Source organism: Pipistrellus kuhlii, unplaced genomic scaffold (assembly GCF_014108245.1).
Source record: "Pipistrellus kuhlii isolate mPipKuh1 unplaced genomic scaffold, mPipKuh1.p scaffold_m20_p_5, whole genome shotgun sequence".
In the NCBI taxonomy this organism is placed as follows: Eukaryota; Metazoa; Chordata; class Mammalia; order Chiroptera; family Vespertilionidae; genus Pipistrellus; species Pipistrellus kuhlii.
Genome location: NW_023425551.1, coordinates 80,770,773 through 80,797,845, shown reverse-complemented (window position 1 = coordinate 80,797,845; position 27,073 = coordinate 80,770,773). Strand labels below are relative to the sequence as shown.

At 44.5% G+C, this 27,073-nt stretch overlaps 1 protein-coding gene across 6 annotated transcripts in view; it reads left to right on the top strand.

Moving 5' to 3' along the window:
- The window catches only part of UHRF1BP1 (UHRF1 binding protein 1), a 55,976-nt gene that overhangs the window by 24,071 nt on the left and 4,832 nt on the right, over positions 1-27,073 (top strand). The window contains exons 5-20 of one of the 6 annotated variants that reach the window (XR_004983904.2): positions 716-905; positions 1,200-1,340; positions 2,521-2,691; positions 3,376-3,568; positions 10,196-10,282; positions 10,795-10,965; positions 11,760-11,899; positions 12,297-12,438; positions 12,726-12,919; positions 13,121-14,574; positions 21,165-21,361; positions 23,370-23,524; positions 23,608-23,758; positions 25,719-25,981; positions 26,401-26,509; positions 26,630-26,813. Coding sequence is in view for 5 of the 6 variants with exons in the window: in XM_036415302.2 (XP_036271195.1) it covers positions 716-905; positions 1,200-1,340; positions 2,521-2,691; positions 3,376-3,568; positions 10,196-10,282; positions 10,795-10,965; positions 11,760-11,899; positions 12,297-12,438; positions 12,726-12,919; positions 13,121-14,574; positions 21,165-21,361; positions 23,370-23,524; positions 23,608-23,758; positions 25,719-25,981; positions 26,401-26,509; positions 26,630-26,697 (3,826 nt within the window). In the remaining variant the exon portion in view is untranslated. Of the gene's footprint in view, positions 1-715; positions 906-1,199; positions 1,341-2,520; positions 2,692-3,375; positions 3,569-10,195; positions 10,283-10,794; positions 10,966-11,759; positions 11,900-12,296; positions 12,439-12,725; positions 12,920-13,120; positions 14,575-21,164; positions 21,362-23,369; positions 23,525-23,607; positions 23,836-23,869; positions 24,391-25,718; positions 25,982-26,400; positions 26,510-26,629; positions 26,814-27,073 lie in introns of those variants that run through there. The other 5 variants (XM_036415302.2, XM_036415304.1, XM_045572737.1 and 2 more) reach the window with 5 other exon arrangements.

Below are 27,073 nucleotides of genomic sequence, written 5' to 3'. Positions count from 1 at the left end.
AAAGGACAGGGAGCAAACCTGCAACCCAGGTACATGCCCTTGACCAAGAATTGAACCCAAAACCCTTTGGTGTGCAAACTGATGCTCTAACCACTGAGAACACCGGCTAGGACAGGTGGGACTATTCATGATTAGATTTCCAAGATGCCTCTCACTCACCTAGCTGTATTTCCTCTTTCCACTACTTAGAGTATACTACGTCTTTGAAGGATTTATAGAAACCTAGTGTTGCTTTTATGTAGTTATGCCTCTCCTTACAGAAAATACTCAAATCCTTATTTCAGGTATTTTCTGGACTATAAAAAGATTTTTCAATTTATTCTTTGTAAGAGAAAGGAGATTATTTCTAAGTAAACTATTTCATTTTTCTTTTTTTTATTGTTTGAAGTATTACAAATAGTAGTACATATGTCTCCTTTTCTCCCCTTGACCTCCCCCCAGCCTCCCTTATCCCCAGCATATGCCTTCACCTGTCCCCCCATTTTATTTCATTAAAAAAAAAAATCTCATCCAAAAGAGTACTGTATCATCATAAAATTTTATTAGAAATGTAAAAAATATAAGAAAGTAGAAATGGGAAGAAAGAAATAAAGCAAAAAATTATCCATAGTTCTAGCACCCAAAGGTGGGCATTGTTAACAGTCTTGCCTGATGTCACCCAGTGTGTCTATGGTTTCACCGGGTTCTGAACATTGGTCTGCCTCGTTTGTTGTAGTGAGTATGGCTTTGCTGAGAAGGTGGTGGAGGGGATGTTCATCGTCGTCAATTCCATCACCATCAAGATTCACTCGAAGGCCTTCCACGCTTCTTTTGAATTGTGGCAGCTCCAGGGCTATAGTGTGAACCCCAGCTGGCAGCAGAGTGACCTGCGTCTCACCCGCATCACTGACCCTCGCCGAGGAGAGGTGACAGCTCTAGCATTGCAAGAGGAGAGAATGGGGAGATTTAAAGTAGGACTGGTTCTCAAAGGATAGTATTCCTGCTTTGGGAATTTCCTCAAATGATATCCTATTTCTGGGAATGCAGGATTCCCTGTCCAGTGTTATTGCTATGTTTTTCCCCCTCAATTATGGATCTCTGATCCACTGCCTTCTATTGGTAGCATCCCAACTGAGAATGGTGGGAGTCTCTCCCTTGCACTTCCTGTCTTTTGGTTAATTTCATCCACAGAATTAAGGGATTTTACTCTCTCCTTCCAGGTTTTAACATTTAAGGAAATAACTTGGCAAACCCTTCGGATTGAGGCAGATGCTACAGACAATGGTGATCAGGACCTGGTCACCACCCCACTGAGGCTTATTACCAACCAAGGCAGGATCCAAATAGCCCTCAAAAGAAGAGTGAGTCTGTTCTCTGTCCTCATGAAAACTGCCATCTTTTATTCTCCTAGAAAACCCAGGAGTTGGTATACCGTTTTTCTTTCTTTTTTTCCTTCTTTTAAAAAAAATATATTTTTAATGATTTCAGAGAGGAAAGGAGAAGGAGAGAGAGATAAAAACATCAATGATGAGAATCATTGATCAGCTGCCCACTGGGGATCTAGCCTGCACCTGGGCGTGTGCCCTGACCAGGAATCAAACCATGATTTTCTGAATCCTTGGTAGAAGCTCAACCACTGAGCTACATTGGCTGGGCTACCCTCTTTTCTTGATGTTAATTGGCCTCTGGAATGACAGTTGAAAGGGCAGGGCCTACAATTCATAGTTGCCACAGTGTCATATCTAATAAAGAGGGAATATGCTAATTGACTGTCAATGCCTCACAAAAGATGGCAGCACCCACAGCCAATAAGGAGGGAATGTGCTAATTGACTGCCACAGCCTCAAAGATGGCAGTGCCCATAGCCACAAGATGGCAGCACCCAGTCCCCTAGCCCCACCAGGGCGGCAGGTGCGTTCCCGGTTCCCGGCCAGGCCCACCCCTAGGTGGGTCCAGCCACTCCATGCGTCTGCCTTCCAGAGTCCCCCAGTCCCCTGTAAGATGCAGGCAGGCCTTGGATGGCGGCTGACCAGGGCTGCCTGAGGCTCAGGTACCCAGGGCCAGCCGAGGCTTGTGCTCCCTGCAGTGGCAGCAGCAGAGTTGTGATGGGGCATCGCCTTCCCCTGATCGCCGGGTCGCCTCCTGCCCCTAAAGGCTCCTGGACTGTGAGAGGGGGCAGGCCAGGCTGAGGGAACCCCTTCCAGTGCATGAATTTTTTTGTACCAGGTCTCTAGTCCACTAATAAGAGAACATTTCCATCTCCCTGTCATCTTAATTTTGAAAACCACAATTTTTACCCATTTCTAGGGACACTGACATAGGTACCTTGCAGTTATCTTCTTGTTGCTTTAGTACTTTCAAGAAATTGATTCTCCAAAGTGCTTGATACTTGCATGTCTTTGGAATTGAAAAGCCATCTTTTTTTTTTTTAATTTCTTTATTGATTAAGAAAAGCCATCTCTGAAATTGATTGGGCAATAGTCACTTTAGGATTTGGAATGATGCAAGGTGTTGAATCTGTGTTCTGTGTGGCCCCTTCAGACCAAAGATTGCAATGTCGTGGCCTCTAAGCTGATGTTCCTGTTGGATGACCTGCTCTGGGTGCTAACTGACTCGCAGCTCAAGGCAATGATGAAGTATGCAGAGTCCCTGAGTGAGGCCATGGAGAAGTCAGCCCAGCAGAGAAAGAGCCTGGCCCCTGAACCTGGACAGGTTAGAGGCAAAACATCCCCTTGGTGGGGCTGGGGAAATGGTAGGCCCTACCTGTTCATACCACATAGGTGGAATCTAGACTGCATTTGGCTTATTTGGGAGATTTGTCATTTACTTCTGGGTGTGCATAGGCTTCGCCTTGGCTCTGATTTATTAATTTGTTCTGTTCATACCTCTGGTGTGTTAGGTGCCCAGTGCTCACCAAGGGAGAGGAAAAGTAGACTAAAGCTTCTTGTTCCTTCCTTGGAGCTCTCACTGTTTTGAAATATGGACACCAGCAAGTTATTGTACTGTGATATGAGTGGTGTAACAGAGAGAAACACTGTGCTATGAGAGCACAGACAGGCATTTATTGGGGCAAAAGAGGGTGTTTAGGGCAGATTTCTGAGGAGGTGTTTTAGCATCAGTCAGCTCATTCCTGGGGAGTGAAAGCTTGGGGAGCAATTCAGACCTCAGAATAGTACTCTGACTTGTTACTAGACTAATTAACAAGTTACTAGGCTTTTGGGAATTTGGGCAATTTTGGTGAGACAGACCAGACCTGCATTACCAGGTGAACAGTTAAGAGAGGGAAGGGGCATCTGTTGAATTGTGCTTTTCTTCAGGCTGGACTAAAGCTTTAAAAAGTCTGCAGCCGAGTCTCTCAGGGTTTGGACATCTTGTTTTTCTCTCTATCGCATGTAGATCACCCCACCTGCTCCCAGTGCCCAGCAGTCCTGGGCCCAGGCATTTGGTGGCAGCCAGGGCAGCAGCAGCAACAGCAGCAGCCGGCTCAGCCAGTACTTTGAGAGCTTTGATGTGAAAGAGTCCTCCTACCATCTGCTCATCTCCCGCCTGGACCTGCACATTTGTGATGATAGCCAGTCCCGAGAGCCAGGTACCCTGTGAGGCCTGCGCCTGGGCACGTTTGGGAAGGAAGGCTCTCTGTGGAGTACTGTGGTTGACTTTCCCTATCACAGGCATTTTTTGAGCCTCAGCTTTGCTGTGGTTGCTCTTTCTGTCTGTGTAAGCAGTGCTCTTCAGCCTGTAATACCTGATAAAATACAGGTGCCAGGGCTCTCCCCAGACCTTACTTGAATCAAACAAACATGCTAATTGACCGTACCTTTGCAATGCCCACAGCCAATCAGGAGTTAGTATGCAACAAAGATGATGGTTAATTTGCATACGAAGCCGCCAGCCAGGTTGCTGGGGGCAGGTCAGGATGCTTGAGTCATTGCCATGGTGACGACATAGGCATTCTGGCCCGCCCCTACCGCTCTGGGCTCAGCTGCATAGGAAGGTGGAAAGGCGGCTCCAGCCAGAGCAAAAGCGGTGAAAGTGGTGTCAGCAGCCAGGGAAAGGAAGGCCCATTCTGGTACGAATCTTCGTGCATTGGGCTTCTAGTATAAACATGTAAATCATTATGTTATACAACTGAAATTAATATGTTATATGTCAATTATCTACACTAATAAAAGGGAAACATTGACTATTACTCTCTTATACTCACCAGCCAATCAGGAGCAAGTATGCAAATTAACCCAACAAAGATGGTAATGGCCACAGAGCTGGAGTGAGCAGGAAGCTTGGGTTGCCTGGGTGATAGAGGAAGCCAAATTTCCCACCACATCCTGGCCGGCCTACAAAGTTTCAATTATAGAAGATAAATAAATCCCAGATACCTGCTTCCAACTGGCCCTGGCCTCCATTCAAGGAGGTGCTGAAAAAAAAGAAAGAAAAAAAGGAGGGGCTGGGAGCTTGGAACTCCAGGGGGTGTGGCCGGCCTGCAAACAGCCATCAGCCCCTCATCCAGGCTGGCCAGGCACCCCAGTGGGGAACCTCACCCTAAAGAAGGTGTAGCCAGCCTGACAAAAGCCATGAGCCCCTCACCCAGGCTGGTCACATCCCCATGGGGTGAGGGTCCCCACTGGAGGGCTTGGCCAGCCTGCAAACAGCCATCAGCTCTTCACCCAGGCTGGCCAGACACCCCAGCGAGGACCCGCACTCTGAAGGGGTTGTGGCCAGCCTAAAAACAGCCCTCAGCCCCTCACCCAAGCTAGCCACACCCACATGGCCTGATCTCTGTAAATGGGGTCCCAAATTGGAGAGGCTGCAGGCTGGGCCGAGGGACAACCCCCCAAACCCCATGCATGAATTTCGTGCACCGGGTCCCTAGTATCTCAATAAGAGAAATCAAATTGGAGCATCTCTCACTTCAAAGGCTTCAATGAGGAGGTTGGTGGTTGATAAGGGAAGAGTATCACCTGACTCTCTTGAACTATTTTCCCCAAGATAAGGCCTGTGAGTCCAAAACTTGGTCTCTCTTAAGCTAGGCAATTCTTTCCCACCAGTTCATTGGAGAATCATTATTAGTCATTTACTTTTATTTATTTAAAAAAATAGATATTTTTATTGATTACAGAGAGGAAGGGAGAGGGAGAGAGAGAGAAACATCAATGACGAGAGGGAATCATTGTTTGGCTGCCTCCTGCACACCCCCTTCTGGGGATCAATCCTGCAACCCAGCTTCCTTGACCAGAATCGAACCTGGATTCCTTTAGTCCACAGGCTGACACTCTATCCACTGAGCAAACTGGCTAGCCAAGCATGCCAGCCCCAAGTTTGACATGCTTGGGCTAGGGTAGGGGTGTCGAACTCAATCAGAGAAGGGGCCAAAATCTAAAATCCAGCCTAAATCGCGGGCCGAATGGTTTACTGAACAGTCATAAACTGTCATTGTGATGGAAACGCAGCGGAGTGCAGTGATGACAGCGCGGTGCGGGCCACATTGCAAGGCCTGGCGGGACGGATTTGGCCCCCGGGCCTTGTGTTTGACACATGTGGGCTAGGGCATCGTTAGTTATGTATGTATATTATCGTTTATGTCATACATAATTATGTGTTTATAATTAAGTATGCTAGTAATTGGTGATTATATTTGTTTTTATTTGTAAGCCCTGTTTTTATATGCTCAGTCTTTATAGTTTTTGTTGTTTTTTTTTTTTTTAACTCCAAATAACTCCAATAGAGAAAGCATGGCTATAAACCCTCTCCTTTCAGTAGCCTAGCTCGTACATTTGAATTGGGATATTTCCTCCACACAGGTGAAAATTGACTCTTTTTAAAAAACAGCTTTATTGAGTTATAATTTACATATAATATAATTCACCCATTTAGAATATACAACTCATTGTTTTTTAGTGTATTTATGGGGTTGTGCAATCATGATTATAATCAGTTTTAGAGCATTTTGTCTCCCCTAAAAGAAATCCTATGTTCATTAACTGGCACTTTCCATTTCACAGCCCTAAGCAACTACCTATCTACTTTCTGTATTAATATTTGCCTATTCTGGACATTGAAAATTTATTCTTTGGTCCTAACTGTTTTGGCTCAGTGGATAGAACATCGGCCTGTGGACTCAAGGGTCCCAGGTTCGATTCCCGTCAAGGGCAGGTACCTCGGTTGCGGGTACATCCCCAGTAGGGGGTATGCAGGAGGCAGCTGATGGATGTTTCTGTCTCATCAATGTTTCTAACTCTCTCTTCCTCTGCCTTCCTCTCTGTAAAAAAATCAATAAAATATATTTTCAAAAATTGGTTCTTTGGTGCTGGGAGAAAAAAATTTTACATATAATAATGGTTTTCGGTCCTCCAAGATTCACCCTGTCTAACAAAATTTTATTCCTTAGTATTTAATTTCTTTTTGGATTTGCTTAGCTATCACATGAATAGCATTGATGTTGAATTCATGAAAGGTACACAAAATGTATGAAAGATCAGCACTACAAACTGGTGAATAGATGTCTGTGATTAGAGGACTTTTCAACCCATCATTTAGTGAAGTGTTGGAAAAAATATTGATAAAATCTGAATGAATATCTAGTAGCTAGTTAGATTTTTTTTTGTTAAAATATATTTTTATTAAATTTTTACAGAGGGGAAGGGAGAGGTAGAAAGAGTTAGAAATATCAGTGAGAGAGAAACATCAGTCAGCTGCCTCCTGCATACCTCTTGCTGGGGATGTGCCCAAAACCAAGGTACATGACCCTTGAACAGAATCGAACCTGAGACCTTTGAATCCGCAGGCTGATGCTCTATCCACTGAGTCAAACCGGTTAGGGCTAAATATTATTTTTCATGTCAAGCAAAGGTTAAAACTCAAGTTTACTTAATATATTTTCAATAAAATTAATTTAAAAATTTCAGCTATTTTTGCTTTTTGAATAATTAAACATTTGATGATATTACTGTTACATATTTATAGAATTTTTAAATTTGCATATGTAATTTGATAAATTATAATTTATATAAGTTAATAAATTGCATTAAAAATTACTCAGCAAATATGAAGTTAAATTAAAGAAAATTAGTTTTTCTTAACCTTGCATTGAATGAACATAAGCTTTATATTTATTCTTCTTATGTTTAAAGCACAGATAGACTTACAGTACATTAGCAGTATATGTCTGATATACAGAATATCTGAGGTATTAAAATTTCATAGAGGGTACAATTGGAAAACATAATTAGAGTACTTATGAAAAAAAGATTGAGAAATGAAAAACTGGTACAGGTGTTTCTTTTGGTAGGACATTGATTAATCAAAACTTGTGAAGTCTATATTGGAGGGAAAGGACCCTCCTAGTTGTAGTATGTCATTTTATACCTATAGTATCTCATGGTATTTCCCTTCATTGTAGTAAGGGACAGGGTGTGTAAGGATGTGCAGACCAGGATAGGGCAGACAGTACATATACCGTATTTTTCGGACCATAAGACGCACTTTTTCCCCCCCAGAAGTGGGGGGGAAAAGTCCCTGCGTCTTATGGTCCAAATATAGCCTACACATATACTTTAAAAAAAAAGTTTTTTTACTTGCCCGGCTCTGTGTGGTCTCTGTGTGCTTGCCCGGCTCTAAAATGGTTCTAAATGCTGCTGTTTACTTTACAGGGTTGATTACATGTGTTTATGACTGTGATGTTGGGTTTTAATGCACATAAAATATTTTAGGACACTATTTGTTTCAGAATCTTTTTTTCTTCATTTCCCTTCTCTAAAAACTGGTGCGTCTTATGGTCCGGTGCATCTTATGGTCCGAAAAATACGGTATGTAGAATAATCCCTCCTCTTACAGTTCTTAGAGTTGAGTTGAAGAGATAATTATTTTGAACTCTTCATTTAGTAGTTGCTTGTCTTTATTTTGTTCTTTTTCTGGATTTTTGTTCTGTTCTTTCATTTTGGACATGTTTCTTTGTCTCTGCATTTCAGCAACTTCCCTGTGTTTATTTCTATCTATTACGTAGAGCTGCTATGTCTTCTGGGCTTGGTAGAGTGGCCTAATGAAATAGGTATCCTGTAGAGTCCAGTGACACAGCTTCCCTGATCACCCACGCTGGGCACTTCAGGTGTGTCTCTCCCACCCACCCCCATGGGCTGTGTATACCCTCCTATGGTAGTTGAGCCTTGACTGCTGTTGGCACATCAGTGGGAGGGATTTACCCCCAGGATGATCAGCTGCAAGGCTTGGCTGACTGAACCACCACCCACCATGGAGGATCAGCTATGTAGGGGCCCATTCCACAGAGTGTGTCTTGCAGAGATACCTATAAAACTTCAGTGGGTCTCTGGTGCCTGCTGAGTGTGTTACTGTGGAGGTGGTTGGGTGGTGCTTGGAAGTAGTCTGAAGCTCTCAAATAGGTGTGCTGACTCTGGGGTCTTCCCGAAGGTGCAGGTCAAGCTCAGTCACTGTCTGTATTCTGCCCTGGGCCATGAGGCTTGAGCTACAAAACTATTTGCAGGTGGCTGCTATTTGTGCTGGGCTTGGAGATGCCCAGGAGAAGCCAAGCCTGGAACCAAGGCCAGCTACTGCTTTGTACCAGGCCTGGAGCCTCTTAGCGAGAAGTATGGGGCATGCTGAGGCCAGATGCTGCTTGTTTGAGAGATTTTAGGAAAGTGAAGAGTGAGCCAAGATAGCCCATTCATATGAAAAAGCCACTGGAAACAGCTTGGGTGGGTCCACAAGTTTGGTGGGGCTGGGTTTCAAGGAATCACCAAGTCAAGGCTAACAGTGAGCCAGATTGATGGAGACTCAATTATGCTGTTGGCCTTTTGGCTCTGTGGGGAGAGCTCATCAAAAGAGCCGTGCCTGTGCCAGCATTTCTGTCTGGGAGAAACCCCCCAGCTCTCCCCCTGATGCCAGACAGTTAGGTTTCTCCCTGTATGTCCATGGTATCTTTTGAGCTGCTATCCCAGTGCTGGAGCTTAGAGTGAATGAGTCAGAGTAAGTCTATATACAGGCCCTTTAAGAGGAACTGTCTGGAACTCTGTGTCACTCAGCCACAATGCCTGCTGGTTTTTATAGATAGAAGTTATGGGGACTTTTCTTCCTGGCACTGGAATCCTGGGCTGGAGGTGGGGTGGGGAAGGGGTCTGGTGTGGGGCTGGGTCCTCTTGCTCTTCAGGGAGGACCTTCGCAGCCAAGATAACCCTCCTGATTTTTAATCACCACATGTGGGTGTGAGACCAGCCTGTTCCATGTCTCTGCTTTTCCTACCAGTCTCAATGTAGCTTCTTTAAATCACTTGTTGTAGGACTTCTATTCAGCTAGTTTTCAGGTGGTTCTGAATGATGATAGTTCTGTAGTTTTGTTGTAATTTTGATGTGGTTATGAGAGGAGGCAAGTACTGCATTTTCTACTCCACCATCTTGACCAGAAGTTGATAACTGTAATTGACTTATTGCTAAAAGTCCAATTTACCAGCCGAAACAGGTAAAGCGTCGATCTGCGGACTGAAAGGTCCCAGGTTCGATTCCGGTCAAGGGCATATACCTTGGTTGCAGGCACATTCCCGGCAGGGGGTGTGCAAGAAGCAGCTGGTCGATGTTTCTCTCTCATCAACGTTTCTAGCTCTGTATCTCTCTCTCCCTTCCTCTCTGTAAAATATCAATAAAAATATGTTAAAAAAAAATAAAAGTCCTATTTACCTACAATATTCTGTATATTTATTTTGCAGTGTTCTTGCTAGTGTAGTATTTTTAGTATTCCATGGTATTTTGAATGTGCAGTACTTAAACTCTGAGGCCAGGGTATGAGAGGAAATAACATGGGTCCTATTTTTGAGGGGGAATCTGCCTTATACCTCTCCAGGTATTGTGCTGAGGGACAGTAATACAAGTATTGTTAGGTTTGGAGGAATCAATCAATCAATCTAGGTTGGTATCATGTTCTATGGGAGACCTGGGATTGAACTCCTAAATCCTGAGTTTTTCAGTCTCTTTTGCCTTTCTGGAAACTTGGCAGCCATTTATAGAGACAGTGGATATAGTTTTTTATCTTTTAGAGCATTTCCATTGGCTATTGCAACTTGAAAAAGGAGGGACTCAGTCTTGAAAATCACCTGATGCCATGGTCTTTGAGGTGCACTGTGTATCAGGTCCTGAAGAGAACTTTTAATGCTTCAAGAGGTGCTTAGGTGTCTTTGTTCCTCCTGTTGCTAATGACCTTTCTTTTGGTTTTATAGGTGTCTCTGCAAACAGACTCATGGATGGTGCCATGCAGCTTACCTTCCGCAAGATGGCATTTGACTATTACCCCTTCCACTGGGCAGGTATGGGAATTCTGAATGGGGCCGTTCTAGCATGGCCCAGGTATTGAGCGCAGATCTCTGGATTCATCACTGACTGCCCCGCAGGACGGTGTGAGGGCTTGCAGCACCTGAGATATTGGAAATAGCCCTCTTCCAGATGACACCTTCTGGAAATTTTCGGGGTCCATTATAGATGATTCTTTATCAGGGATGAGAGGGACTAGGGAGGAAAGGCAATGCCTGAGATGTTGCTTTTGATTCTTTCCTCTGCCTCTTACTTCACTGTTTAGAGCCTCTTCAGTAGTCTATAGTCAAAGATGGCGGCCTCCAGAAGCTGGCCTTTGGGAAGCTGAGGGATGGTCACATGTGGAATCCAGAACTTGAGTGCTCTTGTTGATTTTTACATATCCCAGAAAATTCTGAATTAGGCCTGAGGGATCAGATTCTGAACTATGACTATACCAATGGAAAGGAAAAATTGGACATTGGATCATGATTTTGGACTAAAATATTTTTGCTTTTTTGTTGCACAGGCGACAGCTGCAGACACTGGGTACGGCACTGTGAGGCCATGGAGACCCGAGACCAGTGGGCCCAGAAATTGGTGATGGAATTTCAGAGTAAAATGGAGAAGTGGCATGAGGAGATGGGTCTGAAAACTCCCTGGCACCTGGGGGTAGACTCTCCCTTCCAGAAAAAAGCAGGTGGGTTACAAGGAGCTGGAGGACTCCTGTTGCGTAGCCTCTGGCTATTTCCCTTTGAATATCCAGTGAAACAAAGCACTGGACTAGCTGGTTATCCCAACCTTATCCCATGAGAGTCATTAGGGATCTTTTTCTTTACCCAGTCCTGTTTGTCCCCAGGGATGGCTGCAATGTTGCGAGAGGGTGTCATCACCTCTATTCAGTCACTGTTGCGTGGTACTAGGGAGAAGATAATTTTTCTAAAAAAAATATGTTTTATTGTTTTTTTACAGAGAGGAAGAGAGAGGGATAGAGAGTTAGAAACATCTGATGAGAGAGAATCATTGATCAGCTGCCTCTTACACACCCCCTACTGGGGATGTGCCTGCAACCAAGGTACATGCCCTTGACCGGAATCGAACCTGGGACCTTTCAGTCCCCAGGCCAACGCTCTATCTACTGAGCCAAACCGGTTTCGGCGGGAGAAGATTATTTTTGAGTTCCATCCAGAAGCTACCCTGTTTCCCCGAAAATAAGACAGTGTCTTATATTAATTTTTTCTCCCAAAGTTGCGCTAGGTCTTATTTTCAGGGGATGTCTTATCTTTCCATGCGCTAGGTCTTATTTTCGGAGGATGTCTTATTTTTGGGGAAACACGGTAGATAGTGTTAGGTTGTCTTTCCTACAAATGGCATTAATGATCTAGGGTCATCACTTTATAATCCTGATTAGGATTTCTTACTTTCTAATTCTATTATATTAATCATGAGAGTTGAATGTCTGAGTGTCTTTCCCACCTTTTAATTTTTATTTAGATTCTCTCTCCAGTACTCGAAAGAACTCCCTTGAGAGAAACCCCTCTCAAGGAAAAAAGGCTGCCCTTCGGCCTCCAGCGTGGAATCGCTTGCGCTCTAGCTGCCTGGTAATACGGGTGGATGACTTGGACATCCACCAGGTGAGGAGTCCCGGGCATGGGGAAGCGTGATTGGAAAGGGTTGGGACAGTTCTTTGGAAGGCAACAGTGTGAACAAAGTTGCGGAATTTGGGGTCTGTTTCCCTAACTTCTGGGTGGGTCGATGGTTACGTTTCCTTCTGAGCATGTCTGTTGAGATCTATACTTGAGATTCCATCAGTTTCCTGTGAATATCTTACTACAAACCTTCCAAACCTTCCATGGAAAACATGAACTTGTGGATAGTGTTAGGCAGGTGTGAGAATGCCTAGGACACGTGGAGAACACGTGGAGAAGCACTATGCTCCCTGGGACAGTAGGATAGCGGATAGTAGAGGAAGTGGAGGAAATTCTGTTCTGGGTGCAGCACAGATGCTAACAGCAGTTTGTGATAACTTAGGTTTCTACAGCTAAACAGCCCAGTAAGAAGCCATCTGCACTCCTTTCCTGCAGTCGGAAACTTCACAACCTTCCCGCGCAGGTCTCCGCCATTCACATTGAATTCACAGAGTATTATTTCCCAGATAATCAGGAGCTTCCAGGTAAGCATCGAGGTTCAGGCATGATCTTCCTGATTGTCAGACTTGGGACTATATATATTTCTTCCTGTCCAGGCATGATCTTCCCCTTTGTCAGACTTGGGACTATACTTATATTCTCACTTATTGTTAGAGTTTAGGGTATTGGAGTTAGTTTAGCAACCTTTGTTAAAGACTCTGCCCTGTATAAATATGTACCTTTGCTCTCTTGATAGTCGAATGAATACTAGCTGGTAAGTAGGAATCTAGCTGCTATTTTGTACACAACAATTCTCTTCTCTGCTTTCCAGTTCCCTGTCCCAATCTCTACATTGAGTTAAATGATCTGACATTTACTGTGGATCCTGTCAGCTTGCTCTGGGGAAACCTCTTCTGCCTGGATTTGTACCGCAGCTTGGAGCAGTTCAAAGCTATCTACAAACTGGAAGATGCCAGCCAGAATGATGAGCACGTGGACATCCGACTGGATGCCTTCCGGTTGAAGGTAGGGAGAGAGTGGGATTCTTGTTCCCTGTTGACAGCCATGGCTGCATTTCGCCTGTTATGATCCAGGGTTCTGCTCTGTCCTCTTGACAGATAAGGAAAACAGTTGCACAGCCCCAGTGGTCTTTCCTTGTGAGTTAATGGTGGGGCGTGCAGATATTCAGATGGCCATTCTGAATTGGGTTTCCTTTTCTCTCTGAAGGTAAGCTTCCCGCTGGAGAAGAGAGAGCAGGCTGGGCTGCATCGGCCCCAGGCCCTAGTCTTCTCTGCATCGGCCATGACTGCCACCAATACACGCCATCCCCCACACTGCAGCTGTGCAGACCTCCACAGACTCTTCCAGGGCTTTGCTGCTGCTGAGTTCTTTCATTCCAATTATGTTCAGTTCCCCAAGGTCCCAGGTGGCTTCAGTCTCCTGCATATGCTTTTTGTGCAGCATGCCTTCCAGATGGATTCCAGCCTCCCTCATGCTAACACCCTCCCTCCCCAGAGGCCCAAGGCCTCCCAGGATCTCTGGTCCATCCACTTCCCCCGGATTTCCTTGGACTTTGAGGGAACCGAGAACTTCAAAGGCCGTGCCTTGAATTTTGTGGCCCCCTTCCCCTTGTCCATTTGGGCCTGCCTACCCCTGCGCTGGCAGCAAGCCCAGGCACAGAAGCTCCTTTTGGCAGCAGAAGGGACGCTAAAACCATCGGCCAGCTTTGGCAGTCCTGTCCAGTCTGGGGCCCTGGCCCCTGACACTGTGTCCCATCTTAGATCAAAGACTGAACATGATTTGAAAAGCCTGTCCGGCCTTACCGAAGTCATGGAGATGAGAGAAGGCGGTGGTGATGTGGACATCAAAGAGCCTCTGACTGACCTGCAGGACACGGCAGAGGTTCACATGCTTGTACACTCCCCTGAGCACGTCCGAGTGAGGCTCGACCACTACCAGTACCTGGCTCTGCTCCGCCTGCAGGAGGTGCTCCAAGGTCTTCAGGAGCAGCTGATTAAGGATACAGAGGCCATGACTGGGTCTGCCCTGCAGGACCAGACAGCTTGCATTGGGGTCCTCTTCCCCAGCGCTGAGGTGGCTCTGCTCATGCATCCTGCCCCAGGTGCTGCTGAAGCTGACTCTGTGGGTTTAGATACCACCAGCCTCATAGACTCGGAGCTGTCTCCTTCAGAGGATCGGGAGCTGAAGTCTGATGCCTCCTCAGACCAGGGCCCATCCAGCCCTGAGAAGTTTCCAGAGGACAGTGGCATTGAAAACCTGGATGCAGCCCAGGATAGGTCACTGCCTCTCCATAGCGATGGAGAGCTGCAGCACTCAGCTTCTCTTGAACAGCAGTTGGCAGGGAAGGGCCATGAGGCATTCAATTCCCTACAGGCCAAGAGACTGAGCAGAGCCCAGGCATCCAGCTCACCAGCTGCCCCGAAGCCCCCAGGTGTTAGGGACACCGCTATGAATGGACAGGGTGAGCTTGCACCCTTGAAGAACATTGAGGGAGAATTGTCAAGTGCTATTTATACCACTAAGGATGCCACCAAGGAGGCTCTGCATGCCACCATGGACCTCACCAAGGAAGCTGTGTCTTTGACCAAGGATGCCTTCAGTCTGAGCAGAGACCGAATGAGCTCCACTGTGCACAAGATGCTGTCCCTGCCCCCAGCCAAGTGAGTGGTTCTCTGCTTCCTTCAGTTACCCCATCTCTTCCTCCTAGTTATGGTCATTAGACTTACAGTCTTTCACTGTGAGCATTTTTAGAGTGGGATGTAATGCGCAGTACCGAAGAATGCATAGAATGACCTGTTTGGTTTTCAGGGCTGCCTTCAGGGCAGGGCGGTGGAGGAATTGAGGCTACTTGAAGGGTAACAGGAACACTAATTGGAGAGACTCATTTTCAGGCTACATCTGATTCTGAGATAAGTGAAGAACCAGAAATTGCAATAAAACAACAAAATCCCATGTGATTTCATTTGCCTCCACATATCATAAACTATTCTTGAGCAGCTTTCAAGTCAACTTATTGCTTCTTAAGATTACATTATCCCCTCTTTCTTTGATTCTCTGTTATATCAGATATACTATATCAGAATGATAATGCCTGCCATCAGTATGACTTTCTAGTCTTTCCAGTGAGCGCTAGTGTAGCATTTTGTTTGATTTGATCCCCATGGCAGCCTGAGGAAACAGGCCTTAGGGAGGATGCACCCCAGAAACCTGTGTAAAAAGCTGGGCTTTGGATTTGCTCTATTTGATCCATATTATCTATGTCTGCCAGGAGAATAGAGGAGGAGGAAGTTCATCCTCTTGTTCAGCAATATTTTTTAAGCCCTACTGTGTGCCATTCTCTGTGGCAGGCACTGGAGAGAAGTAGGGAGTAAGCAGAAACACAGAAATGGAGCCAGAGAGTGGAAAGGTACATTTCCATTGGGTGCCTTGTGGTTTTAGGAAAGATAATGAAGACTCCAGGAAATCTTTGCTGGGACATGTTGTGGTTTGGGGACCTTGGTATGAAAATTGGTGGCTTAAGAGCTTTTGTCTGAGTGGATTGTCTTAAGTGGATCTTTCAACATTGCCTGTGGATGTGCTAGATCCTGCTAGGCATTCATAGTCTAGGAAGAAGGAAACCGGAACACTTTTAAAAGGGGTGAATGATATAATCCCTGCTAACATTTATTGAGTGCTTTTTATGTCAGGCACTGTCCTAAATACCTGTAATATTAATCCTTTGAACTCTTGTGATAACCCTATAAGGCGAGTACTGGTATCACTCCTCATTTTACAAATGAGGAAACTGAGGCTCAGAGAGATACGGAATTTGCTCAGGATGACACAACTTATGAGTGGTGGGGCAAGGATGAAAAGCCTGGACTACCAGTCATCAAATGTGCTGCCTTCTCTAAATGCAGAAGAGTAAGGGAATTGGGAAGGAGGAGAGATGAACAGAGCAGAGAAAGGTGTAGTTACAAGCTCTATTTTTTAAAAATATATATTTTATTGATTTTTTACAGGGAGGAAGGGAGAGGGATAGAGAGCTAGAAACATCAATGAGAGAGAAACATCGGTCAGCTGCCTCCTGCACAACCCCTACTGGGGATGTGCCTGCAACCAAGGTACTACATGCCCTTGACCAGAATCGAACCTGGGACCTTTCAGTCCGCAGGCTGATGCTCCATCCATTGAGCCAAACCGGTCCTGGCCAAGCTCTTTTTTAAACACCTGCGGTGACTTCCTGACTGTGCAGGCCAGTGGCCTTTTCACAGTCCTCACCCTGGACTCTGCAGTGGCAGCGACTCCTGCCAGTCGGTTCATCTTGAGCCTGTGTGACTCCAAAGGGAGGAGTCTTCTTCCTCAGCTGCTTTCCCTTTTATCCTGTAAATGAATCTATGTATTCTCATCATCTTGGTCACAATTTTTTAATTTTAAAAATGATTGTGCTCACATTGTTGACAATGTAAAAAAATAGAAGAAAACATGAAAGCAGCTTGTAATGATGCTGTCCAGAGATAGCCACTATTTACATTTGCATCCATTTTCTTTCAGTGTTGTATATATATTTGTGTATCCATGTGAATGCTGATACACAAAAATATGGTTTTTACAATGGGATTATATTTCTATAGGATATAGAAATGTCTAATTTTATTCACTTAATGTTTTATTGTGAATATTTTCCCATTCGTTTTCCTATTCAAAAATTATGTGTACATAATTTTTAATGGCTCTTATGTTCTAGAAAATTGTTGTATCATGATTTATTCATTCATTCCACTATCTAGGGGGAACTCATTTAGTCTGCTTCCAGTTTTTCTCAACTAGAACTGATGCTATGTTAAATGTCCTTATTTTTGTGAACAATACTGTTTATGCAGATTAAATCTAGAAATAGAATTATTGGGGTCAAACCCTACAAACATTTTTAAAGTTCTTTTTGCATTTGCCAAACTTTCAGAAGATTTATATCAGCCTGTGCTTTAGATTATTTTATCTATTTCCTCACTTCTGCCATATGCCCTATTTTCTTTTAAATATCTTTTTTTATTGATTTTTTACAGAGAGGAAGGGAGAGGGATAGAGACCTAGAAACATTGATGAGGGAGAATCATTGACCAGCTGCCTCCTGCACACCCCCCACCGGGGATGTGCCCCCAACCAATGTACATGCCCTTGACCGGAATCGAACCCGGGACCTTTCAGTCCGCAGGCCGACGCTCTATCCACTGAGCTAAACCGGTCTTGGCCCTATTTTCATTAAAAAAAAATATTTTATTGATTTTTTTACAGAGAGGAAGGGGAAGGGATAAAGAGTTAGAAACAGCCAAAACCGGTTTGGCTCAGTGGATAGAGCATCAGCCTGCGGACTGAAGGGTCCTGGGTTCGATTCCGGTTAAGGGCATGTATCTTGGTTGTGGGCACATCCCCAGTACGGGGTGTGCAAGAGGCAGCTGATCGATGACTCTCATTGATGTTTCTAGCTCTCTTCCTTACTTTCTGTAAAAAGTCAATAAAATATATTTAAGAAAAAAGAGTTAGAAACATCGATGAGAGAGAAACATTGATCAGCTGCCTTCTGCACACCCCCCACTGGGGATGTGCCTACAACCAAGGTACATGACCTTGAATGGAATCGAACCCAGGACCTTTCAGTCCCCAGGCCAACGCTCAATCCAGTGAGCCAAACCGGCTAGAGCTATAGTCCCTATTTTCAATCCTGACTTCCACCCCTACTCATTTAAAATACTGCATATAGCTCCACAGGGATGTCCTAGAAGTGCCTGGAACCTCACATAGGTACAACTAAATTCTTTATCTCTCCCCAGACACAGTTCTTTCTCCTTTTGGTATCATCAGTCTGCTCGTTTGAGTTCTACATTTTGACTCCGCTCATTCTGTCCTTTGTCAAGTTCGGACCACAATTCTTAGAGCAGGGATTCTTAGATGTAAACCTGCTTCAGAATTAGCTGGAGGGCTTGTGAAAACACTGCTGAGCCTTCCCCCAGTTCCTCATTGAGGGAATCTCACATCAGTTGCTCCTGTCTGTCCCCAAATGTCAACTATTTTAGAAAACAATTAATTGAATTCCTCATTGAAGTCTTTACTTTTTAACTTGATAGAAAAAGCTAGGTCAAACTTGCTAAAATACAGGTATGATCTTGTTATTTTCCTACTCTAAAACCTTCAGGTCTTTTCCTCAAATATTACCTGAATTTATTTTTATTTTTATTTTTATTTTTAAAAAAATATATTTTGTTGATTTTTTACAGAGAGGAAGGGAGAGAGATAAAGAACTAGAAACGTCGATGAGAGAGAAACATCGACCAGCTGCCTCTTGCACACCCCCTATCGGGGATGTGCCCACAACCAATGTACATGCCCTTGACCGGAATCGAACCTGGGACCTTTCAGTCCGCAGGCTGACGCTCTACCACTGAGCCAAACCGGCTTCGGCTATTTAATTGAAATATTTTCTGTGGCATAAATCACATGGCACTTTACAGTTTTTATTTATTTATTAGAGGCCGGATAAACAAAGATTCGTGCAAAAATGGGCCTTCCTTCCTCTGGCTGCCGGCACTGCCTTCACTCTGGCTGGAACCACCTTTCCATCTTCCCACATTGTTCAGAGGTCCTGAGCAGCTGGGGTGGTGCCGAATGCCTGTGTCCTGCCCTGCCCCCAGCCCTTTGCACCTGCATATGCAAATTAACCTATCATCTTTGTTGGGTTCATTTGCATACTCCTGATTGGCTGGTGGGTGCCATGGAGGTATGGTTAATTAGCATGTTACTCTTTTATTAGTGTAGATTTTAAACTAGAGGCCCAGTGCATGAGATTTGTGCACTGAAGGTGGGGGAGTCCCTCAGCCCGACCCGTACCCTCTCACAGTCTGGGACCCCTTAGGATTGGGCCTAAGCCTGCAGTTAGACATGCCTCTCACAGTCTGGGGCTCTCACAATTTGGGACCCCTCACTCCTTACTGCCTGCCTGCAGCAGAGGTGGGAGAGGCTCTCGCCACCACTGCTGCACTAGCGAGCTGTGAGCCTGGCTTTTAGCTATTCAGCGAAGCACACTGATCATCAGGGGGCAGCTCCTGTGTTTAGCATCTGCCTCCTGATGGTCAGTGCGTGTCATAGGGTTGTTCTGACATTTGAACAATTTGCATATTAGCCTTTTATTATCCTAGCTAATAAAAGTATAATATGCAAATTGACTATCACTCCAACACACAAGATGGCTGCCCCCATGTGGACACAAGATGGCTGCCATAAGATGGCCAGCAGGGGAAGGCAGTTGGGAGGGACCAAGTCTGCAAGGGAGGGCAGTTGGGGGCAATCACACCTGCAGGGGAGGGCAGTTAGCGGTGACCAGGCTGGCAGAGGAGGGAATTTGTGGGCAACTGGGCTTGTAGGAAAGGGCAGTTATGGGGGACCCAGGCCTGCAGGGGAGAGCAGTTAGGAGGGGACCAGGCCTGTAGGGGAGGGCAGTTAGAGGTGACCAGGCCTGCAGGGGAGCAGTTAGGCATCAATCAGGCTGGCAGAGAAGTGATTAGGGGGTGATCAGGTTGGCAGGCAGAAACATTAGGGGCAATCAGGAAGGCAGGCATGTGAGCAGTTGGGAGCCAGCAGTCCTGGATTGTGAGAGGGATCCCAGATTGGAGAGGGTGCAGGCTGGATTGAGGAACAACCCCCTGTGCATGAATTTCATGCACCAGGCCTCTAGTATAGGATAATCAACTGTATTTCTTTAGAGTATATAAATGCTGAGCAGAAGGAACAGAGATTTCCCACAATTCCTAGAGCAGGGATTCTCAGATGTTTTCCAAACCTGTTCATATATAATCTTTCATCCAGGATTTTCTATAATTTGGCTGCAACCAATTGGTAAAGTGAAAAAAAAAGTGCTTTGCAAGAAGGTAATAGGCTTGGGTTTTTCTTTTTCTTTTTTCTTTTTTCTTTTTTTTTTAGTTCATCTTTAACATGAGTCAGTTTCTTCATCTGTAAAATGGGAGGATAGGATTAAAAGGTATTTGAAGCCCTAGCCAGTTTTGCTCAGTGGATAGAGCGTTGGCCTGTGGACTGAAGGGTCCCAGGTTAGATTCCTGCCAAGGGCACATGCCTCGGTTGCAGGCTCGATCCCTATAGGGGGCGTGCAGGAGGCAGCTGATCAATGATTCTCATCATTGATGTTTCTATCTCTCCCTTTTCCTTCCTCTATGATATTAATAAAGAAATATATTTTATTAAAAAAAGTATTTGAAGGCTTCTTTTCACAATGTTATGCCTTTTTAACTTTATCTTCCACTTCTTTCCCTAAATTTATGTTCCAGTTGGGTCGAGCTACTTACTAGTCTCTAAAGGGACTTTTTGTTTCTGGTTCTATGCCTTTGCTGATGCTGTTTCTTCCCCATAAAATGCTTTTTTTCTTACTTCTTTCAGTGTCCTTCAAGGACCAACTCAAATGCTGTCTCCTTCCACAAAGCCATTCTTGATCCCCTTCTCCTCATCTTTCCCCCTCTTTGAGATTGCCTGGCCTTTAGCTTGTACCTCTGTCCCTCTCTTGTGGTATGTGTAACTTACCTCCAGATAGTGTTATTTATGTTGAGTCTTCTCCTGCCTTCTAGATGACAAATTCTTGAGGGCAGGGGATGTCTTATTCATCACTTTATTCGCCCTTCACCTCTGCCCTGTGCCTAGTATGGTGCCTTGTATGCGGAAGTTATTTAGTTAATACTTGTGGAATGAGTGTGGGTGGATTCAGGTGCTATTCATTAGCATGGGCTGTGGGTAGTTGTTCTCTGTATGGCATGACCTTAAATAACCTTGACATTGAATGTTGATAAGGGAGAGCTGCTTATGCAGCTTGAAATGCTGGAATATGAGGATTCATAAAGGCCACCTGTTAAAATGGTGTGACAGCCGAAACCAGTTGGGCTCAGTGGATAGAGCGTCGGCCTGCAGACTGAAAGGTCCTAGGTTCGATTCCGGTCAAGGGCATGTACCTTGGTTGCAGGCACATCCCCAGTAGGGGGCGTGCAGGAGGCAGGTGATAGAAGTTTCTAACTATCTCCCTTCCTCTCTGCAAAAAATAATAAAAAATATATTTTTTAAAATGGCGTGACACCCCTCACCCCTATAGCAGAAATAGTTGAGATAAAAGTTTATGTATATAATAACTGTCTGGGCTGAGGGAAGGCTATTGCAAGGGAACGAAACAATGTTTCTGGAGCCACATCTGTGGATTTTGTTTTTTATTTTTGAACAGAGAGACCATGGCCAAGATAGATGAGAAGGTGTCAGCCCCAGTAAGCGGAGGTGCTTCCCGATTCCGATTTTTTTCCATGAAGAGGACAGTATCTCAGCAGTCATTTGATGGTGTCTCGTTGGACAGCAGTGGCCTTGAAGACCGGATTTCCGTAGACAGTGATGGCAGTGATAACTTCGTGATGCTCATGGAGTCTGGTAAGTGGAAACAGAGCCAGCCAATGTTCTAGAAGTCCAGAAAGCATTCTTTCTGCTGCTTGTATTCTGACCAGTAGGATGCAGAAGGAGCTGAGATGAGATAAAATAGACATTTTCTTAACCAAAACAGAAAAAAGAGAAATTTTAATGGATTTGTGGTTAGCTTTATCCCCACATCTTCTAAGTTATTGTTTATCTCAGAACGAGACTAGTCTTACAGCCACCCAGCTGCAGCATAGTATTAGTTTTGTGACTGTTGTTAATGTGTGTATGTTGTCTGGTTTTTGCCTAACTATGTATTTTATTATTGAAAAATAACTAGGAGCTTTTTGTCTATGATTAAACAAATAACTTTTAGGAATTAGATCAATTTAGGAAATTACACTGGAAAGCAAACTTTTAAAATTGTTCCTTGCTCTAGCTGGTTTGGCTCCGTGGATAGAGTGTTGGCCTGAGGACCGAAGGGTTTGATTCCACTTAAGGGCACAAACCTGGGTTGCAGGCTTGATCCCCAGTAGGGGGCATGCAGAAGGCAACCGATCAATAATTCTCTCATCATTGATGTTTCTCTTGCTCTCTCCCTCTCCCTTCCTCTCTGAAATCAATAGAAATATATATTTTTAAAAAATTGTTCCTTAAATTTCTAAAGGAAAAAAGGAAAAAGAAAAAGAGAATGTACTGTTTTTTAAGCTGAATGGTGTGTGCCCATGTTTGTTTTATTATTATTTTTAAATATATTTTTTATTGACTTAAGAGAGGAAGGGAGACAGAGGGAGAGATAGAAACTGATCAGCTGATCAATGATGAGAGAGAATCACTGATTAGCTGCCTCCTTCATGTTTCCCATGGGATCAAATCCACAACCCAGGCATGTGCCCTGCCTGGGAATTAAACTGTGATTTCCTGGTTCATAGGATGCTCAATCACTGAGCCACCCCAGCTGGGCTGTTATTATTACTATTATTATTATTATTATTATTATTAATTCCTTATGGGAAATTTCAAATATATATAAAAGTAAATAATGAAATCATGAACCCTCATATACCCATTACCTAGCTTCAAATATTAAGAATACATGGTCATTTTTATTTCATACATATTTCTGCTCACTTCCCTTCTTCCCATATTATTTTGAAGCAAATCCCAAACATCATTTGATCCATAAATATTTTCACTGTGCATCTCTAGAAAATACAAACTTTTAATTATGGTAAAAGACACATAAATTGACCATCTGAACTCTTTTAATTATAATTCAGTGGTATTAAGTACATTCAGATAGTTGTGCAACCATCTCTACTGCCCATCTCCAGAACTCTTCATCCTAAAAAAATGAAGCTCTATCCCCATACTCCTGTTAGCCATCATTCTGTTTTCTTTCTTTATGAATTTGACCACTCTAAGTACCTCATAAGTGGAAGTATATAATACTTGTTCTTTTGTGACCATCTTGTTTAACTTAACCTAATGTCCTCAAGGTTTATTCACGTTGTAGCATGTGTCAGAATTTCTTTTGTATTTTGTTTATTCATTTTTAAAATGATATATCTTTATTGATATTAGAGAGGAAGGGAGAGGGAAAGAGATAGAAACATCAATGATGAGAATCACTGATGGGCTGCCTCCAGCACGCTGCCCCCTGTGTCCCCACTGAGGATCGAGCCCACAACCCAGGCATGTGCCCTTGACTGGAATTGAATCCGGACCCTTCAGTCCCCAGGCCCATGCGCTATCCACTGAGCCAAACCAGCTAGGCTTTGTTTATCTATTTATCCATCCATGGACACTTGACTTGCTTTATAAACTTTAGAAATATTTAAAGAAATACCATTGCACTTTTAAAAATTAACAGTAATTCCTTAAATTCATCAAATATGTAGTTAGTCTTCAAATTTCTAGTCTTATAAATGTCATGTTTTGTCTTTGCAGTTGTCATTGTTTTTGAAGATTGTATTTGAACAGAAGTTTTTGACTTTCAAACCCTTCTGTTGCCTTTCTTATGCAGAGTCTGGCTCAGAATCTCTCCCTCCAGGATCTCTCCCAAGCATCCTGGACTGCGCTGGTGTTCAAGGGAGCCCCGTCGTGGGAAGCTGTGGGCAGGGGTCACCGGACACCAACAGTTTGGCCCCACCCAGTGGGGAAGACCTCCATCCTCACCCGGTCAGCTGCTCTACCTCCTTCTCTGTGGAGGGCAGGCTCTAGGCTGGAAGCTCAGGACTCAGCTAAGTTAGTCTCCTTTACAGGTCTCGGTTCTGGTGCTGAAGGTGAACGAGGTCTCTTTGGGGATTGAGGTACGTGGCGAGGACCTGACCGTGGCCCTGCAGGCAGAGGAACTAAGCCTGCAGCACCTGGGCACCGTGGGGCTCTGGCCGTTCCTGCTTGGACAGTGCCCAGGTAAGGAGGGCGGCCATTCCAGCAAGCTGGTGGGATTTGTCTGGGGCAGCCAGAGCTTAACTGGTTTCTGTCACTGCACCGGGCCCCATCCTCGTCTCCCCTCCCCCACGTTCCAGCGGCGGCTGCCCTAGCCAGGACCTTAGCCTTTCCCTCCAGTAGCCATTGCGGGGATGAAGGACTCCCAACGAAGCCGCCTTCTTCCCGGGAACTTCCGGGAGCTCTTTCATTTCCCCCATGCTCCTTACGCTTATTCATGAGACTGTGTCCACTTATTCATTCGTGTGGCTGCTGACATCAAATTATATCTGACCAAGGAGCTTCTGTCACTCAGATTAAATCCTTTGATGTGAAATATCATTTAGACTTTAAAAGATGACAGGAAAAATCTAGGCTTGTGTTACATTTCATTTAAAATTTTGGTCTTTAAAATATTAGGTAAATAATAAGGTATATGTAAGGTATAAAAAAATAACAATATAGTGAATCCACGTACCCACCTCCTAGTTTAATAAAATAGGGCCATTAACTTTGAAGCCCTGGGACTCCTCTCCTAAACCTCTGCCTCTCCTCTCCTTGTCGTCAGAGGGAACCATGGCTCCCTGAATTTTGAATTTGTCACTTTCTTGCTTTACAATGCTTCTATGTATGTTTGTATCAATGTGTTATTTTGCTTTATTCTAAGTGGAATTATAGTTTTTTATTCTTTTTTGATTTTTTTCAAGCAACGTGATATTCTTCAGATTCTTCTAGGCTGTTGAGTTAGCTATAATTTATTGTCTCTTCTATATAATATTCTATTGTGTAAATATACTACTTTTTGCTTTTTAAAAACGGCTTAAATGAGGGTATAATTTGCTTTTAATAAAACAACATACTGTGAAATTCAATCACTATAAATGTACAATTCAATAATTTTTAGTAAGTTCACAGAGTTGTGCAATCATCACCATCATCCTTTAAACACCTCTTGTACCCATCACTATATTCTTCAGTCTATTCTGAACAGGCATTTGGGTTGTTTGCAGTATTTTTTTGTTGCCCTGAACATCCTTGTTCACGTCTCTAGTATGTATGTTGGAGAGCTTCTCCAGAGTTCTATTCCTGAGGATATCATTTCTAGGTCATTCGGGAAGTTAAAGCTCTAACTGTTCTAGATAATTTTGTTTTTGAAAATGGTTGTACCATTAGCAGTTATGTAAGTACACAGTTGTTCCATATCCTTGGCTACAGCTGAGGTTGTTTTTTGTGGAATTTTGAGATTAGCTTGGATCCTGCTTGGCTTTATCAGAGAGGCGTGCCTTTATCTGGGAAGACCAAGACTTGACAGAAAGGAAGAGACACTCAAATTTAGCAAAGTAGAGGCTTCTGTGTTTTCAGAGCTTTCCTTGGCCATTCTTAGCAAGGCCAACTTTTTTGGCTCTTGGCCTCCCTTCCACCATGGGCATTATAGCCGTGGTCTTCGCAGTCAGGCTGCTAGGGCTCAGATCCTGTCCTGCTATTCTAAATGGTGTAACTTTGGGCAGTTATTCTCTGGGTCTAAGTTCCTTTTCTCTAAGATGGGAAGGATGATAATACTTTTGGCATAGGTTGTTATGAATATTATGTATAAATAATAAAAGCATAATATGCTAAGTGTCTGATGGATCGAACTTTTGGCCAACTGCTCGATCAGTCGCTGATCAACATGCACTGACCACCAGGGGGCAGATGCTCCTACCAGCAGGTTAGCTTGCTGCTGGGGTCTGGTCATCAGGACTGGGCAAGAGGGCCGGACATGCCCTGGAGCCCTTCCATGGCCCCTTCCCAGCCAGCGGGCCCCCATTGGTGGATGATTACCTGCCAGAATGAGGGACCCCATCTGTGCACGAATTCGTGCACTGGGCCTCTAGTGTATACATAAAGTGCTTAGAATAGTCCCTGACTGTTATTTAATTAATGTTTTCCTTCTGTTGTTTCTAAGGTACAAGTTTTCAAGAATCCTCAACCGCGAAGACTTGCCACATCAGGCCAGCTGTGGGCCTACGCTTTGAGGTGGGGCCTGGTGCAGCTGTTCATTCCCCCCTGGCCACAAAGAACGGCTTCCTGCATTTAGTGCTTCAAGGCTGTGACCTTGAGCTGCTCACCTCTGTGCTCAATGGCCTGGGGCCCTTCTTGGAGGATGAGGCGATTCCCGTGGTGGTTCCCATACAGATTGAGCTCCTGACCTCCAGAATCACCCTGAAGGTGAGAGACTTGGGGTTTCCACCCTAGACTTTATCAGGCCAGGAATTCTGGCAGTGACAGCTTTAGCCTCTTGCCTTGTCTCTGTAAAATGAGTGAGGAAAAGCATATTCGAATTCTTTGTCAATGTTATAGCTCTATATACATCTGTGTTGTCAAAAAGCCCCATGTTCAGGCCCGCAACCTTGTCTGTAGCTCTGACCTTGTTTTTGGCTTGCAGCGTGGTTGTGTGAAGTCCCTAGTTTATCTGATCCTGTTTCACCATCTCTGGAATGGGAGAGACTCATTGCTGCCTCTCACACCTTGCAAGAATGTATGGATAAACAATGACACAGCAGTGCTTAAGGCTGATGGGAGAAGCCTGGGCTATACCTGATTGCTCTGAGCTGGTGGGGGCATCATGCACTCCCTCTTTCCTGTAGGATGATATCCCCCCCATCTACCCAACGTCCCCAGGCCCCGTGCCCGTCACTCTAGCCATGGAGCATGTGGTGCTGAAGCGGAGTGATGACGGTGTGTTCCACGTAGGCGGTGAGTTGGGCTTGTGAGCCCCTGGCTTCCCTGCCTTCTCCTGTAAGGGAATAGGTGACAACTGGAATTGACTGCATCTGGGCAGCCATTTGTCATTTAGAACCTTTACTTTTTTTCCAGCTGCTGCTCAGGACAGACCACCAGCTGAAGTACCGAACAGTGAAAAGAGACAGCTCCCAAAAGAACAGGTATTTTTGTTGCTCACAGGGGAGGCTTTTGGGCAGCAAGAGAGGACCTAACTGAACAGTACCTTCCCCATAAGCCCCTAGGGACTGTAGTCGCAGAAGCTGGTAAAACCTAGAAGGCTGGCCCTAACCAGTTTGGCTCAGTGGATAGAGCTCAGCCTGCGGACTGAAAGGTCCTGGGTTCAATTCCGGTCAAGGGCATGGACCTTGGTTGCGGGCACATCTCCAGTAGCGGGTGTAAAGGAGGCAGCTGATCGATGTTTCTCTCTCATCAATGTTTGTATCACTCTCCCTTCCTCTCTGTAAAAAATCAATAATATATATATTAAAAAACAAACAAACAAAAAACCCCCTCCCAAAATAAAACAAAACAACACAA